This window comes from Camelus bactrianus, chromosome X (assembly GCF_048773025.1).
Source record: "Camelus bactrianus isolate YW-2024 breed Bactrian camel chromosome X, ASM4877302v1, whole genome shotgun sequence".
NCBI classification, from domain to species: domain Eukaryota; kingdom Metazoa; phylum Chordata; class Mammalia; order Artiodactyla; family Camelidae; genus Camelus; species Camelus bactrianus.
In genome coordinates, this window is record NC_133575.1 from 5,255,174 (window position 1) to 5,273,228 (window position 18,055).

The following is an 18,055-nucleotide window of genomic DNA, read 5'->3' on the forward strand; positions in this document are numbered from 1 at the left end:
CCAGCCCGGTGACAATAAGCCAGCTTCCTCACGGTTCCCCGGCCGCGCCGTCTGCCCGCAGAATGGTTACTGAGCCCTGCCGCCACTGCTTATTCCTTGCTCGGCTTTTCAAGGGGGTTTCCCTTCTTAAAAGGGTTTCTTTCCTTCGATCTTTTTTAACCAAAGGGCACAAAGTCTGGGAAGAGCTTAAGGATTTAAGGAGTTAAGTCTGGTGACCACAAGTGGGGACAAGTCAAACCCAGCACTAGGCTGTGTGTTTCTGCAAACCTGGGGATCTGTTTTATCTGCCTGCTTAGGTGATGAGATACGATTCTAAAAACACTGTACTGGGTGCTTTAGAAAATGTACAGAAGGTAAACTGCCTTGTTAAATATCACACGTCAATATTTTGTACCCTGGGGACCATGTCTTTAGAGTTTCTACTGTGTGATCTATTACACAGGCATTGCTGTCACGGACAGCGGGTACGCCCTCTGAAACATTTTGTTGGTTGATTCTGCGCCATGACTTCTGCATTACCCCAAAATACTTGGAATAATGTCTTGAGTCATCCTGACAGTTACTGGCCCCAAGGATTTTAATAGACCTTAAAGTCGGTGTGTGGTGTACAGGACAGGCCATATATTTCCCTACCTGGATGAGCGGGCGGGAGTCAGGGACGTAACAAAGCAAGACGCTCAGTGACTGTTGTACAGAAATTCACTGAGGAAATGAGACATTAGGCCTAGTGCCAGGTCAGAATTCAGAAAGTAATTCAGAGCTCTTGTGCAATTAAGCTGGAACACACAGAGACTGGAAGCATGAGCCCTGAGCCCTGGCAGTCCCCCTGTGGCACTGTGAAGGGACAAAGGGGTGAGTGACCGTGTGACCTCTGTCTCCTGGTGTCACCTAGTCACCTGTCCCACAGCTACATGGTGAGAACGACGGACCCACTGGACATGGAGTTCGCACCTCTCTCTGTCCAGTTTTACACCCAGATCCGGTGAGTCTCCGTGACACTCCAGCATCACGGCCACCCCTCACCTGGGTCGTGCCCGAGGACGCCTCCAGCCCGGCGGATGTGTTGTGGGCGCAGACTTCTGGAAACCACTGCACGTGATACCGACTGACACCGGGATCTGTATTGTCAAGACAAAGCAAAAAGAACAGTCTGCAAGACACTCCACAGAGCCCCATGTTCTGAAAACACAAGAGAACACAAGGAAGAACAACCCTGTGCGTGATCTAAAAATGCACACGTGGACCTGAGGACACGGGCCTCACAAAATTCTCATCACTGGTTCATTATTAAAAATGAAGTCGGGTGTGGTTGCTGGCAGGGAAGGGAGTGAGGAGGGGTTAACTGGGAGTTTGGGATTTGCAGATACAAACTGCTGTATATAAAACAGATAAACAAGGTCCTACTGTAGAGCACAGAGAACTACATTCAGTATCTCGTAGTAACTAACCTACAATGAAAAAGAATCTGAAAAGGAATGACTGAAACATGCTGTATACCAGAAACTGACAGGACATTGTAAGCTGACTACCTCAAAAGAAATTTCAAAGAATGAAGTTAGGGAAAAAGTAATGTGCTGTCACAGGAAAACTGCACTGAAATAAGAGAACCAGATTAAAAAAGTGAGTAAAGTCATAGCACAGTGACTCCAGGGAGGTGTTGAGAACAGCCTAGCCGCGGCGTCCACGGTAAGACAGTCCCCCGAGAAAGGGTGACACTGAGCGGCCGTTCTCTGACTTCCTGGACTGCGAGACAGAGTCCTCACAGGTCTCTGGATGCTACGTGTTTCTGATAAAGCTGGTTGAGAGGCATTTGAATCCAGGCAAGAACAAAAGCATTGCCCTCAGCACGAAGATGGCGCTGTGCTCCGTCTGGAGCCCTGCGGAGAGCAAGCCCCCGCTCAGACAGAAGACACAGGGCCAACAGCCCCCCCCCCCGCCACCCCGCCTTACACAAGCGCCTCCCTGCGTTTCCGCGTGTGGGATCCCTCCTGAAATGAGACCTGCTTTCCAAGCCAGGCAAGAACACAGACCCCTTAACCATGTTCACTTGCTGCTGGAGCGGCGTATTTTCTGTCTGTCTCTCCTCTGGGCAGCCGAGTGTGGGAAAGGAGGTCTGGGCCGTCCTGGGTCTATTAATCACCCAGGGTGTCCCCGGGGCGTGAAAGGCAGCACCCCTTGGGTGATTAGCATCTTGTCCCGAACGGTCACGCCAAGCGTTTGATGGAGGATTTCAGAGGGGAAAACGCTTTGATGAAATGGGGTAGGTCTGGTGGGAACTTGCTCTGAGCACTTTGGAACAAGAAAAAAAGAACTTTCATTCTGAGAAAATAAACAGATACCAAGCGGGCAGCAGGGGTGGTTAAAAGAGGAACCCCCTGATTTGAGGTTTTCACTTTGTATAGAGCAGACATCAAGGGGTTTTTGTTTTCTTTGGAAAAGAAGTACACGTGATACATTAAGTGTAAGTCAGTCAATGAGCGCATTCAGACCCCTTCTTTCAACAAGGGTGCTGTTCTAGGCATCGCGGCAAAATAACCTCCCAGAAGCAGCTGTTCCCGTCGACCTGAAACACTCAGGGGGTGGGACAAATGATAAAGAAAGTGCGTGAGTACGATAGACGGGGGATCGGATAAACACAGAAGGTGAGAGCAGGACGCGTCCTGACGGAGGGTGACAGCTTTAAATGAAGTGGCCGGCCTGGCTCGCGGAGAAGCTGACCTTTGAGGACAGACTGAAAGGAGGGTGGCCGTGGGGGTGGTCAGCGCAGAGCACCCTGGGCGGGGCCATCCAACATACTGCCTGTGATGACCGGATCTTCTGTACGTGGCGACCCCCAGTCATGTGGGCCTGGCAAGCCACGGACATAGCGCTAGTGCACCTGAAAAATTCTGTTCTTAAACTTAATTCATTTAAATCAATTTAAAAGTAAACTAAGAGTGGCTACTGGCCACCGTCTAGGGCAGCACGGTTCTAGCCCCAGGGAGGGGCGGGTGCTGAGCCAGGTGAGGGCGGGCCTGACGCTCCCGGGTGGAGAGCGGTCAGGGGGTGGAGTCCAGTGTGCTTTCCTGTGACTCTATGATGGTACAGCTGATGCCCCGCGGCTCTGGGCAACCTGAGCGGCCGCTACCTACTTTATGGCGTGATTCGGTTCTCCCCAGAGGAGCCATGGCCCTGTGGCCCCATCCGCCGCTCGGCTCCCAGGGCCGCCCAGCCCAGGGTCACGCCCTCGTCTTCTCCCCCTGCCAACAGCTCCCTATTTCTGTGTCCACCTGGGCTATTCCCTGGAAGGGCAGGTGCCCCCAGCTTCTTATCACACTTCTTTTCAAACTCAAGGTTCCTAAAACTACACCCTTGGCTTCTGCCCTCCCGGTGCTCCCCGTCTTTTCAGCTTGCCTTTGATTGAATCATGCCTTTGTGTTCTCTTGTCTGTCTGTGATGCTCTGACGTCCCAGGCCACGCTGGCCCCGGCAGGCCGCCCTCTCAGGGTAGCCAGTCCCTAGAGTAAACCACTTACCTGCGTATCTTTCCTGCACAAACCAGCTGGTCCAGAGACCACACTCCAGCACCTGCTCTGGGGGCCCTCACACTCCAGGCCACTGTCCCCCTGCCCTCACCACCCAGGGCCAGGTGCCAGACACACAGACAACCCCCTGCCCTGGAGCCCACGCGCCAGGCCCAAGACTGTCCCCTGCCTGCCTGGCCCCTCCCCACAGGAAGCACAGCAAAGCTCCGACCACAGCTCCCCTGCCTCCTGACCAGCCCTGGGCTTCCCCACGTGGCCCGTGCGGTGGGACGGGTCCTCCCCTTGGGAACTGTCAGGAACAGACTGTCTTTCCAATGACTGACTGTTGTCTCTTGCTCTCCTGCCTTCACCAAACCCGAATGACAGTAACACCGGCAGCTGAGGACACGCTGCAGGTGAACAAGCTGCCTTGTCAGGGGTCCTGCACAGCCTGTTTTCAGATGCGCACACAGGCCACTGTCTTCCAAGCTTCAGCAAACACTGGCCTGCGCTTCGCGTGGAGGTCTCTGCAATGAGCATTATTCACAGAGGTTATGGTTTATAAAATCCCTGTGGACCCCAAATAAGCAAATTCTGGATTGCTGCTTCTTGGGGACATGCTGGCATAGATTCCTGGGAGCTTCTGGTCCCCAACTTTTGTCAGCCAACCAATACCTAATCTTATTTTGGTATATTTCTGGGTTTTTGGTTTTTTTTTTTAAGCTTACACGTTTCTTATAAATTCATAATTGTAATATTTCTTTGCTTAAAAACCTCAAGCTGAAAACATTTTGGGGAGCCTGGGGAGCAGGGCTGTCAGTTTCTTTAGCATTCAGCCTCGCAATAATGCCTGCCCTGGAGTTTCTTATCTGTCCTCGTCTCAGAAACCACACATTTAGCCACTTTGCCACCTTTTCAGAGCTTCATCACCAGGACCTCACAGGCAGCCTTGTGTATAAATCAGCGACTTTCCTCTCCCTTTTTCTGGGTGCACCACGTTATTGCTTCCTTAACAGTGTACTCAGAGCCCACAGCCCCCTAACTCATCCCTGAACAGACAGGATGTAGCCACGTCCGTTCACTGGACAGCACAGTGCAGCCCTTCCGGACTGTGCTCAGGGCCAGTTTAACCAGAAAATATCTCCAGCAAAAAGCAAGAAAAGGCAACAGAACAGACCAAAAAAGCCCATGGCACTAAACAGACCATGCAAAGGGACGCGTTCACAGCATGAGAGTTGAAAGAAGAAAGCAGCGTCTCCAACTTCCAGCGGGATTGTGGCCGTGCGGTGACTCCGCGTTGTCACCACCCTGCACGGGCATCCCCACTGAGGACCACAGAAGCTCCCCCACGGTTCGTCTGGGGTTACAAACAAACCTTAGTGAGAAGACAGATCTTCAACTAGAGAATCCGTGAGGGGCAGGATCCACAGTAGCCCCTTTCATTTCAACATCAGTAGCATAATACTCACCCAATTAAACCGAAAACCTTTTGCACAGCAAAGGAAACCATAAACAAAACCAAAAGACAGCCTACAGACCGGGAGAAAATATTTGCAAACAGCTCAAACAGTTCAATATCAAAACCCAAACAACCCAATTGAACCAATGGGTTTAGATCTAAATAGACATTTCTCCAAAGAAGATGTGCAGGTGGCCAGTAGGCCCACGAGAAGACACTCAACATCACTAATTACTAGGGAAACGGAAATCCAAACTCCAGTGAGGTATCGCCCCACAAACAGTAAGTGCTGGGGAGGGTGTGGAGGACAGGGAGCCCTCTGGTGGGAGTGCAGGTTGGTGCAGACACTGTGCCGAGCAGTATGGAGGTTCCTCAAAAAACTTAACAGACTTACCGTATGACCCAGCAGTGCCACTCCTGGGCGTATACCTGGGGGGAACTAACTTTGAAGAGATGCCTGCACCCCACTGTTCACAGCAGCACTGTGTACACTAGCCAAGCCCTGGAAGCAGCCTCAATGCCCACGGACAGAGAAATGGATAAAGAAGTCCGTTTATTTGGACGCACACACTATGACTTGGCCATAAGGAAGAATGAAATAATGCCATTTGCAGCAGCACAGGTTACTATACGCAGTGAAGTCAGTCAGAAAGAGAAAGACAACCATATGGTATCACTTACCCCTGAAATTTAAAAAAAAAAAAATGATACAAATGAACTTATTTACAAAACAGAAATAGACTCACAGATACAGAAAACAAGCTTCTGGTTACCAAAGGAGAGAGGGTGTGGGAGGGATAAAGTAGGAGTTTGGGATGAACAGATACACACCACTATACACAGAACAGATAAGCAACAAGGACCTGCTGTCCAGCACAGGGAACTGTATTTACTATCTTGTAATAACCTGTAATGGAAAAGAATCTGAAAATACATACACACACACACACACACACACATATGTATAACTGAATCACTTTGCTGTACACCTGAAACTAACACATTTATATCAACTCTACTTCAATTAAAAAGTAAGGATTAAATAAAACCAGTAGCATAAGTTAGCTTCTTTTAAAAAAAAACTCCACCACATTTTCATCTGTTACCTTTAAGCCAGTCCTCACCGTTTGGTGCAAAGATACGAGACTGAAGTGGTTCCAGTGGCATTGGTTCCTTTAAACGTGATCACTGCAGGGCCGCCCACCCCCGAGGACAGGCCCCAGCCTTCACAGGAAGTCTCAGCCGCATCTGGCATCCCTCCCCTCCCTCTTCTTGGAGCCCGTGGTCCCGTGGGTGTCTGGCCTGTCTCCCCATCCTCTGCAGTTCCTCTCGGTGCCCCCTGTGTGTCCGGTGCTGGGTCACCCCTCTGTGCTGCCACCAGAGCTGGGGTTGCAACACGCCAGGTCCTGCTCGCCTTCCATTCACCGTCTAGACTCTGTAGGTGACCCTCCATAATGCATGCCTGTCACTTCTGCCAACGCAGACTTCTCCCCTTCTAGCCCTGGCCGGAGCTCCACGCAAGGGCAGCTGCTTGCAGCTGGTAGGCTGTGCATGGCGTTGTCCCAGGGGAGGCAGGGACATGGCCTTCACCTCCCAGTGTAAGCAAGCAGCACCTCCGGGCACTTGGGAGTGGCCAGCATGCCTGGTAGTGCGTGGTGAATGATGTGAACCCCGACTCTTCTCCGCTGGCCCCATGCACCTCCCACCCAGAACATGCACCCACCACAAACTGCCCGGCATCCCTGACAGCCGTCAGGCACTGCCAGCCCAGGGGCAGACCCCACTCCCCGCGTCTCCTTCCTGCCCCCTTCACGCCCAGCCCATCACCACGCCCTGCAGATTTCATCGCTGAGTCTACCTCAGATCTAGTCACCTCCCTTCCCCTGCCCCATCACCACCCGTTACTGGCCGTACCTGCTCCCTCCTGGCCTCCCGCAACGTGCTCCCAGCACCGTGGGCCCCAGACGTGACGGTGCCTTTCACGGCGGTCCTGCACACGCAGCCAGGATGCTCCTCTCAGAGCCGTCTGTCCCACGTACAGTGTCCAGTTCCCTTCACTCTCAGAGCGAACAGTCCCCCCCCCAGCGTGGCCTTCCGGGTCTCAGGGTGATGGCTCCGCGACCTCTGAACCTCCATCTCAGGTGGACACCCCTCTTCTTCCCAGTGCTGTGTTTGCTGCCTGAGTGTTTGATTAATCTCTGCCAACCCCCCCGGTTACCGCCCCACGAACACAAAGAGGGTGTCTCCTCGGGTCCACCTTTGTACAAACAGAGGAGCATGGTTCTGGCAGGTGATAATAAATATGCACTGAGAGGATGGGCGGATGGATGAGTCAAGGAACACTCATTCACATGCACTGTTATTTCACTAATTATCATTCCGCTAATGGAGAAATCGACTTTGTTATAGTCTAAGATACGAGAGAAAAAGAAAGTTCGGAAACAAGATACTGTATTACGTAAGAGAATAAAAAGTAATCTGAAAAAGTAGAACACTAAATAAGCTTAGATTAAAAAATTTCTTCAAGCGTCTACAATGGTGTCTCCAGAAGCCCAGTGTAGGAACATTTAGTTTAAAAACGCCAACCAAAAAAGTGCCCACACTTGTATATGTTATTGGAGCACACAAAAAATTATGAATGAATACAATTAACTAAGTGAACTGCTCCTTTTAGAATAATGTTTGCTTTACAAATTCACTGTTGAAAATAACCTACTTTCTGCCAGAACATTCACTTCTGTAACTCAAATAACATAAGGAGTAAGCTGAGAAGGGCTAATGTTTCATATTTAAAACTGAATAAGGTTTGATTCATTTCCCTACAAAATTATATGCCACGTCACAATAAATGCTACCATAAAGTTAAGCTCCCTCTTTGGGAAATGAATAGATTTGTGCTTTTAAGTTCCTAACGTCCAGGTCCTAAAACCACACCCTGCGCTCCATGCCTTTTAGGAAATGTGACATCCAAAAGCCAGTTTCTCTAAGAATTCTGCACTGGTTTGTGAACAAGATTCTACTCTACCCTGGTCTGTCACAAACATTCCATCCTTTTAGTTTTTCAACTCATTGAAATCGACTTGAATGCAAGAATATGCAGTTCCTTGCGTCAAGGAGTTTAACCCCCTTTGAGACAGCTCTCTTGAGTCATACAATGTATGATTTTACTGGATCGAAAAGTCCAGGAAATTGAGCCAGAGCAGCCCTTTTTACAGCAGAAAGAGCACGTCTCTGTTCCTACGTCTGTGATCATTATGAACATGCACGTAATCTGTAAATGTCTGGGGAAGCTCCGGTTTGGGATTCTGTGGGTCACATGGTGACTGCCTCAAAGATTGCAGGAAGGAGGAAAAATGGGGAGTAAGTTTGGGATACACGTTCTCCACCCTGTTCCGCTAGGGACGCCACAGACTTTCCACGGTCTCCTACCAAGTGCCCTGGCAGAGCGAGCTCTGCTGTTTTATATACATGCATTTGACTTTCCAACTTACAATCAGAAGGGAAACGGAATGGCTATAAGGAAGAGGGCTCTCTGGAAAAATAGACTCTCGGTAGAGCAGACTTGTTGCAGTACCTACGTAAGTGACCGTGTGATCAGGCAGAAATCAACTAACATTTGCAGACTAACAGCAAAGTAAGTTACTGTACTGCCATATTTCCACGACACAGCCACCATTGACAGCAACGTGTGTGTGTATACACACACACACACACACACTTCATGACAAATGTGATTCCTTAGCTGTCATGCACTCACATGTTTCTTGGATGGGAATTCTGACCATATTCCTGCTTGCAGACATAGTACAAGAAAGGTTAATCTCTCCTCACCTGCCAAATTTTGTAAGATACTTAAAGGTTTAATAGCATGTCCATTGCAAAGTAGATAATGAAAACATTTTTAAAGCATTGCACTTTGTTATCTGCACAGGAGAAAAACACAGAGTCAGTCCCAGAGCAGTGTGAAGCCCCCAGCTCCAGGTCCCTCTCCCTCCGGCCTGAGTTCTGTCTTCTGTCTGACCCCGACCACCCCTTACGGCTCCGCCTACAAGAAGCTCCGTAAGAACCCTTAATTTATAAGGTGTCTGCTTAGTGCCACGCACTGTGCCCGAGCACTCGGTATGTGTAATCGCACTGGGTCCTCGCGAGGAACTCAGGGGTGATACATCATTTCCCCTTTATTAGTTCATCATGTTAATAGAATACAGGAGAAAAAGTCACTGATCAGCTCATTACTTACAGAAAGAATATTAGATAAAAATCAGTATGCGTTCATGATGAAAACTTTGCAAGTAAGAGCAGCGGGGAATTTTACTCATCTGCTAAAGGGTGTCTACACAAACCTTACAAGCTCACCTTACTATGGTGGTCTTTTTGCAATAGCTGTATGTATCAAATCACCACTTTTGTGTGCCTTACAATTGACATGTAACACTGTGTAAGTTTATCTCAATAAAGATGGAAACAATAGAAGCAGATACTCACATATGTATGTGTGTGTATATATATGCATTACACACACACCCCATTATTTTGCCCAATGCCCCTATGAATGGGTATCATTCCATTTTATAGGTAAGAAACTGAATCAGAGTGATGGATTTGCCTAGGGTCACACAGCTGCCCAGCGGTTGGCCTGGGCTTTGAAACAGAATGTATCTTCGTTAAGAATGTATTCTTAAACTCTGTTATTCTGGTCCAAATACTACTTTACAGCTGTGCAGTGTTTTACATGCAACAGTTGCTTACAGATACTTGTTTGCCGTGCCCTTGCTCAGTTACAATACTATTAACTTGCTCCCACGTAAATATCCCAGTGAGTTACTGGGAAATGCACAGCCAAGTAAGAAGAAAAAAGTGCTTCTGTTTAATCCCTGTTTTGAATAAACAGAAATGAAAGAACCAAAGAGCCAAAAGAAAAGGTTTTAAATAAACACGATGTCCGCAGTCACCACGTTGAGTCAACACCGCACGGAAAGCCTCAGCCACTGTGAAGCACGGGGAAGGCGCGAAGTGAGAAGGGTCTGGAGAGGGAACTGTGAGACTCTCGTTACGGACAGACTACATGGTTGTTTTGTAGAGAAATGGAAAAGAATCATCAGATGAAGTGTTTCAGTGGACAAGGTAATATCATATTAAAAGCTATGATGGCCTCTATATATTACAAAACGCAGCTGATAGAAAAATGTAATCCTGAAGAAAAAATCAGCTCACGTTTGTAGATTTTTAAGATACGAATCCTCCAGTCATTGACATGGAGATTACTTGTAATCTCAGTAAAGATCTCAGCAGGTTTTTGTGGAAATTGACAAACGAATGCAAATATTTATATAAAAATACGAAGGGCCAAGAACACTCAGGACAATGCGAAAAAGAAGCTAAACAAAACAAAACAAAACAAAACCCAGAGGACTGTGTTTTAAAATATTTGTAAGTCTACAGTGGTTAAGACAATGTGGTATTGCCACAAAGTTGGAAAAATACGTAAATGACTCTATAGAGAGTTCAAAAGTAATTTGTACACATCTATTTGATGTACGGCAAAGAGCTCTGGGGAAAGAAGTACGTTTTAAATAGAAAATCCTCGATCAGGTGGAGACCCAGAGGGAAAGACAAGTAAAAGGACGCGGATGCCCTCCGTGAGGTCCCTGCAGCAGGAGCCAGTTCTGGGCAAGAGTGAGACCGAGGCAGAAGGAGGAGACGGTGTAACTCCTAGGAGATACGGAGACGGTCTTTCTGACCCTGCTCAAGCAGACGTTTCTTAAACAGGACGGGAAGGGCAGTACGCAGAAAGGACACAGAAAGATGAGCTGACAATCTCTAAACTTAAGATGTGTTAAGAAAGTGAAATAAATAAAAGTGGGGGAGGGGAGAACTTAGCTGAACCCCGCAGATGACTCACGTACGCCACCTGTAAAGGCGCCCTGCGGGCAAGACTGGCTGCACAGCTGAAGATTGCTCCCAAAAAGAGGAGGTCCAGCTGTCACTACACTTACGAAAAGATGCTCAACTCCTGGGTGACCAGAAAAATGAGGTTCAGACAACGTGGAGCCATCATTTCACACGGACCGGGGTGGCTGAACTGAGAAAGGTGGGGAATTCCAGCCAGTCGGGGAGAGAACGCCGGGCAGCCGCGGCTCCCTCACCCTCCTGGGGGAGTGTGCTCCGTCCAACCACTTTGGAAACCTCTCGTATCTTCTAAAGATCCACATCTCTGTGACCTGAGGATCCCACTTCTGGGGAAGAACACGCACACACTCGCATCCGAAGCCCTGTGTTCGTAGGCTGTTCACGGCAGCCCTGCTCTTAATGACCCATCACTGGAACAAACCGCATCTCCAGAAACTGCTGCAAAGACACAGCCCTGAGGCACACCAGGGACAACTGCAGCGGCGTAAACGGACGAGTCAGCTTCACACAACACGACGGATGAGTTTCCCACATGAAATCCTCACTGCCGCACTCCTCCAGACGCAAACCGGGCAACTCCACTTGTGTGACTTCAAATACAGGTCCAACAAATCTCTGATCTGAGAAGCCAGGATGAGGGTGACTACTCTAGCTTGCGCGAGATGTTCGCATCGTCTGTCAGGTTTACATTTTCAGTATTGTATTAGTTAAATATGTTTTGTTAAAGTAATATATCAACATACAATTCTAATTTAAAATTGGTTAATACAGACATCCCTCAGTATCCACTGGAGATGGGGGGGCTGGATCCACGCCTCGGGTACGAAATTCCAAGGATGCTCAAGTCCTAAAGCTGTGCCTTCAGACCTGCCGGCTCTGCATCCTTGGATTCAGCCAACTGCAGATCTTAAACACGCCCCACAGCTGGCTGAATGCGCAGATACAGACCCTGCTGATATGGAGGGCTGACTGGACAGCAGATCAAATAAATTTTACAATTTAATATTAATTTAAAACTGGTATTAAATGTAGTACTAAGGATATATTAATATATAATCTTAATAATCAATATTGAGTAAGTAAGATTTAATTTTAAGTATCACATGATAGCAGTAAGACATTAACATTCCTGGTAACGTTACTGCAGCCTCAGGATGCGTTTCAGCAGCTTGGAAGAAAGTTCTGGAACAAGAAGGGCCCCAACACCAATATCCCTTGTGGGACATGAGCCAACACCCTGAGTAGCACTTTGGAAAAATACGAATTGATAAAACTGAATTCCTGAAATAATCTATTTTGCTTTAAAAATGTCTTAAATACGCATAGAAGTGATAAATATAAAAATGTATGTCAGTTAACCCCATAAGTTCTCTCTCAATAATTCAAAGTAAAAATTATGACTCAAGAAAACAGAGGAAGAAAAGGAATTTACCCCAGAGGTAAGAAGACAAAAAGAATTAGGGATGAATGTTCACTGCAGTATTATTTATAAGATAGAAAGTGTGAAGGCAGCTCAGTGCTTGGCCGTGATGGAGTCATGACATATACTATGGTATTTCATTATGTCCACCAAGGCGGCAATTTAAAAATAGAATAAAAAAATGTATGACGACAATATAGAATGCAAATATAAAATGAAAACGTGTTTCTTTCACACACACACACGACTGAGTGAAAACAGAAGCATAGGAAACTTCTGAAAGAAAATCTGCTAAGACGCTATTTCCATGAAATGATACTGAGAAGATAATCTTTTTTTTTTTTTTCTGTTTTCCAAATTATTTGTGATGGAAAAAGAGCACGTGAGCGTTCTGCTCGGCCCCCGTTTTCCGTAATGCCAGCACGGTGGCCCGCTGCTGGCTCCTCCGTCAGCGCGCTCCTTCCCGCGCGCAGCGGCCAGACAGGCGGACCGCACGCTCACTCACCTTCCGTCTTCTTCCAGTAGACCTTCACTTGCAGCTGGCTGTCCTGGTAGAACGGGGCTCCGATTTCCAGGAGGCGCGAGGGCCGTCGCCTTTGGAAGGGGGGCTGCACCTGCACCTCACTTTTTCGAGTTTTCCCAAGGTGGTGTTCTGCAACAAAGCACGACAGTCTCGTTTACCTGTTAGAAATAATCACGGAACCTGAGAGTGGTCCCAGTGTGTTTAAATTTCCGCTGCCGTTCATGCATGCTTGGTGCCTGCTTTTAAAGTACAACGTGATGCAACTACAGATGCCTTCACGCTCAAGCTGGTAACACCCCCCTCCCCTTCGTAACAGGCTGGAATGAATACCCAAAAGTAGGCTGTATATATTATACACAATCCCGATTTAAACCGCTAATCAGCCTACATTCATCGGCCTTGAAAAGATGCTCCAATTTAGGTAACAGGTGTGAACAGTATTTCTCACATAGATTTTTCTTTTGTAGTTACGCAGGAAGTAAACGAAATAATATTCAGATACCATTTCATGAAAACAATGTAGGTAGCTTTTCACAGAAGTACCCGCGTGATACATCAGGACCTGGTGCAAAGAAAGAAGGTTCAACTGTGTCAGATGAGTGGTGGAAAGCACAGACTGCATCAACCCAACGGACTTCCAGATCAGTCCCAGCCACCAGCAACCTTTCGCTGTCCTGTTCAAACTGGGGACAGATGTCCAGGACTGACGGGGTTACTGTGAGGTGTTCAGACACGCAGCACAAGAAACGAGACGCAGTGGCAGCTGGACCTGCGACTGGGAAATGGACTGTAGGGCCCGTTCACTCATCCATTCATTCTCTTCTTGTAAATGCTGGTGACCACTTCCTAAGCGCAGGCACTGAGCAAGGGGCTGGAGATACAGAGCTTTTCTCCCTGAGGCCTCTTGGGAGAGCGGAGTCCTGTCTGCAGGTAACGACCGCTCGCAGGGCAGGACAGGGCTGGGCTGAGGGACGTGCCCAGGGTGGTGGGGGCACACTGAGAGGGGACAGCTCAAGCTGTACTGGTTAGAAACCAGTAAGACCCATGTTCCAGGATTTTCTAACAGCGCTGTGAAGTTGGAGTTGTTGGGAATGTGGAAGGAGGAGGGAAAGATTAGGGTGAAAGGGGGGACGGGGTGAAGCAGGAGAAAGGAAAATGAGGACCCCTGAGGAACAAGTGCATCGAACGTGAACGTCTCCCTACACAGGCGGGCCTGTTAAGTCATCCACCCAGTGGATCTGATTAAAAGAAAAGGGATACTTACATTAGCTGGGTTCATATTTAGAATATTTTAAATAATTCAGACGAACGTCTGGATACCTGAGACACATTTACTAGGTGTCAGGGTTCTGCAACCAAACCCAGTGTGTGTGTGTGGGGGGGGGGGTTCCCCACACCACTGACTCGCGGACACCGGTGGGGTGTCCTACAGTTCAGCTCAGTTCTGACGCGTTCTACCCACAGACGGCATCAGACCCCAAGGGTCGGGGCTCCTAAAGGCTCAGTCCCTAAAGACCACATCTCCCACCTGCAGACACCGGTCCCAAGTCTAGGTTGTCACCTGTGCGTCTGATGACCTCCTATAGATCAAAAGTTTCGAAGACCCCCCCCCCACAACCTCCTTAGATGCAGCTAATTTCCAAGAATGGCTCATAGAACTTAAGAGAAGTATTTGACTTACTAGGTTACCTGTTTGTTATAAAAAATATATATATATAACTCGGGAACAGCCAGATGGAAGAGACACAGAGACCAAGGTCCAGGGGAGGGGGTGGAGCTTCTATGCTCAGAGCGAGTCACACTCCCAGCCCACGGTCACCAACCCGGAACCTCTCTGAACCCCATGCTGTTAGATTTTCATAGAGGCTTAAATCCACAGACACAACTGATTAATTTATTGGCCACTAAGGACTGAACTCAACCTTCAGCCCCTCTCCCTTCTTCAGAGGCATGGGTGGGGCTGAAAGTTCAAACCTTCCAATTAGTCCTTGGTTCCTCTGCCGAACACCAGCCCTTAGATGCTCTCCTCATTCACACAACAAAAGGCACCTTTATCACTCACTCTCATCACTTAGGAAATTTCCAGCAGTTTCAGGAGCTCCATACCAGGACTGTGCCAAGACCAAGTCAGTCTCATTCTAAATCCCAGTCAAGTCAGTCAAAGGCGACTGCTTGGTACGAGGTGCTACGCCTCACCCTGCGGACACAGCACAGTTAGCGTGGAGCCCAGAGGAGGAGCCTGGGGCTCAGAGAAAACTCACAAGACTCCGGACCAAAACGCATCCCTTTCTCGACCCCACCGTGGAGTTCCGGAATCCTGCTGGCTGCACCTGAAGCATTTTTGCGTAAGATTTTTCACAAGCCCATTTATGCAGCTAATTCCTTTCATAATCTGTGGTGTTAAGAATTCGCCAGCGGGTAACCAAGACAGTTTAGATAACCATGTTTAATCTCTGTGTGAATTCTGTCTTCCTGCTTTCCTTTATATCCCATGCACACTTCCATTTTTCAGTGTAGACGTAAGAACATACTTGTAAGTATCTATCTGTCTCAAGACTGAAACTTTGTCGCTTTATTGAAATCATTCAAGCACAGAAGTGGATGGACGAGCCACGTGCAGGAGGCAGAGAAGTGATGCTTCAGTCCTGGGAGGGTGTCCCTGACTCTGAGTGTGTCCGCCACTTCCCGCCAGAGACAGAAATGGAACACAGGCCATTTCTTCACGTTCTGAGAAGGTTTGAGGTCTGATTTATACCCTCTAATAGTCCTGAAAGTTAAGAGAATTGAGCGACTAGGCTGTTTTTCTGAATGTCAGCATTTTGCTAACCTTACAGATTAAGAGATTGAGACCATTTTCTCTCTGCCCCATTTTTGTTTAGTTCCAGTTGTAGGAGGCAACTCTGTAAAACATTCGGCGCCTGTCAACCCTGGAAATAGTCCGCCTGCCTCCAAAAAGGCAAGTCACGTTTCCATTAACGATAGTATTATGTCTTTCTTCCTTCAAGGGACCCTGTTCTAAAACCAGGTCAACATGCAGCCTTTGCTTGCGTAGAAATATTTATCATTATAGCACCTAGTAGCCTGCAGACCTGGAAAGTATAATTCAAGAAGTAACTCATATGCTGACATTTACTGCTCTCCTCCCTGTGAAACAGAACTCCCGTTGCTCACACAGTGAAGCTGTAATTACTCTATTTCCACTTGGTCCGAGATATGATATACAGTGTTCTTGTAAAAGTCATGTAAGAGTGTTTCTGAGATTATATATCAACATGGGGTCAGAAATCAAATGCTGACACTCAGCTGTATGCTGCCTGATCCTTTGTAAAGCCAGTCCCTTCCAGAAGCTTCCTGACACCCAAGTTGTATGTGTTATGCTGGAACTTTGCACTGTTACTTCTTTTTTTTTTATATATTTTTTTCTGAATGCACATGACAGAAATCACTTCACGCCAGCATAAAGCAGTTAGTAGGTTCACTGTCATGTCCCTTTGTTGGTCAGGTAAAATGTTACCTAATTTTAAAAGAGGGTTAGAAAGTGACCAACACTCAGCGTCGGCCTCCCCGATGAAGAGGAGCTGGTGGAGGTTGCAGGTGAGAGAGGGAACACCCGATGGCCTGGAAGGACTTCTGGAGCGATGCTTACGGCTGCATGGCCACACAGACAGTCCGTCTTCTCTGACCTAGGCGAGACCTTGCTTCTGTGCATTACTTTTCAAGGTCAGGAAGGGCTGGGTCTGGACTCACATGGTGGAGTCCACCACGTGTAAAAGGAAGGACCGTGCCCCGAGATTACAGAGGACAGGAGAGGAGGGGGCTGGGACTGGGGCTGGGACTGGTGCTGGGGCTGGGCCCGGGCCCACCCGGTGGAGTTAACCCGAGATTACAGAGGACAGAGAAGACAGACGTGGTGAGGGGACAGGTGAGCTTGTGTCCGCGGGGAACTGTGTGGCTTACCGAGAAGGAGGCGTTCAGATGATGTGGCACTCTAGGACCTAAACTGAGAGGAAGGTTTATCATCACGCTTGCGAGGCTGGGAGAAGGCGCTAACTACAGAGGGTCTCACCGAGCCGCTTACGGGGTTGTGCGGGGTGCCCGGGAAGGGGGAGGAGGCCCCGGGTGGGCTGGACCATGACGAGGCCCCAGGTGACGTGACCTCAACAATGTCACGATGTGGATTTCTCTCTCCTTGTTCTTGGCTGTGGGCATAAACACATAGGAAATTGTGGGAGCCTGCAATGCCATGCCAGTTTGTAACAGGGAAGGAATGCTGTTTATTGCAAAAGCCAGAAGGAGACTAAATGGCAAACTTACTTCACACAACAGACAAAACCCGCCACCAGCAGAGAAAAGCAGGGTTTTGGGAGAAGCAGAACTTTAAAGGGTTTGGGTCTGAGAAGAAATGTGGGGACGAGTAAGTGGGAAACAGTAAAGGATGAGATCTGGGGAGGAGGGGAAAGAGAAGATGTAGGTGTTGATCTTGAGAGAGGAACTGAGAAGACAGAGAAATCCGTAATATGACTAATATTTTCTAAAGAACAGTTTGGCAGCTGTCTACACAACGGATATTTAAGAAAGAGTGGAAACCAGTGCTGATTAGGAGATTATTTTAACTTAATACGAAAGGTGACAGTGGCCACAACAAGGGAGGGCACTGGTCAGATCCCACAAAGAATCGGAGGTTAGACAAAAGGGCTTTCTAAATGAACTGCATTTCTGGAGAGAAAGGAGAGAGGCACGTGAAGAGGGGCCTCTCCATCCAGCACAGGCAGTAATGTGTGTGTGTGTGCACGTGTGTATGTGTGTGTCTGTACGTGCACACACACACATAAATGCACGGTACGTACACCTATATAATGTGCACATCGTCTGTATAGGATACAGTGTGCGTGTGTTTATACTAGAAAAGAGTATAGAACTGTAGAACATAGTAAATGCACCACTAGACAGTTTGATGAATGGAGGACTACATTTAAAAAAAAATCAATAAAGCTACTAGAAAAAAAAGAAAGGAAAAAGAAGGAAAGAAAAAGAAAAAAGAAGGAAAAAAATTAAGCCACTAAATACATAGAAATGTTTTCATGAGAATTTTTTAGGTACAAGGGGCACTGTACCCAGATCTATACATAGAAATAGTAGACCTTTCCAGTCCATTTACTGTCCAGAACGACTGTTTCTCACGTCGGCAGGAAGCGCTGTTTCTAGAACTCTCTGAGACCATCACTCCCCGAGGACCTGCTC

The 18,055-nt window shown here is 47.9% G+C and overlaps 1 protein-coding gene and 1 long non-coding RNA gene across 11 annotated transcripts in view; one reads left to right on the forward strand and one right to left on the reverse strand.

Annotated features, from left to right (window-relative positions):
* The window catches only part of LOC105075977 (uncharacterized), a 482,457-nt gene that overhangs the window by 443,897 nt on the left and 20,505 nt on the right, over positions 1-18,055 (forward strand). For 6 of the 10 annotated variants that reach the window (XR_012504620.1, XR_012504616.1, XR_012504618.1 and 3 more), the window contains 2 exons: positions 14,890-15,549; positions 15,694-15,770. This is a non-coding gene — a long non-coding RNA (uncharacterized LOC105075977). The remainder of the gene's footprint in view (positions 1-14,889; positions 15,550-15,693; positions 15,771-18,055) is intronic. The other 4 variants (XR_012504624.1, XR_012504622.1, XR_012504625.1 and 1 more) reach the window with 4 other exon arrangements.
* Positions 1-18,055, reverse strand: part of ANOS1 (anosmin 1) — a 170,331-nt gene that overhangs the window by 8,915 nt on the left and 143,361 nt on the right. Inside the window, exons 9-10 of the mRNA XM_074359111.1 lie at positions 12,797-12,943; positions 1,024-1,118 (exon numbers count right to left, since the gene is read on the reverse strand). Of these exons, the coding sequence (XP_074215212.1) occupies positions 1,024-1,118; positions 12,797-12,943 (242 nt within the window). The remainder of the gene's footprint in view (positions 1-1,023; positions 1,119-12,796; positions 12,944-18,055) is intronic.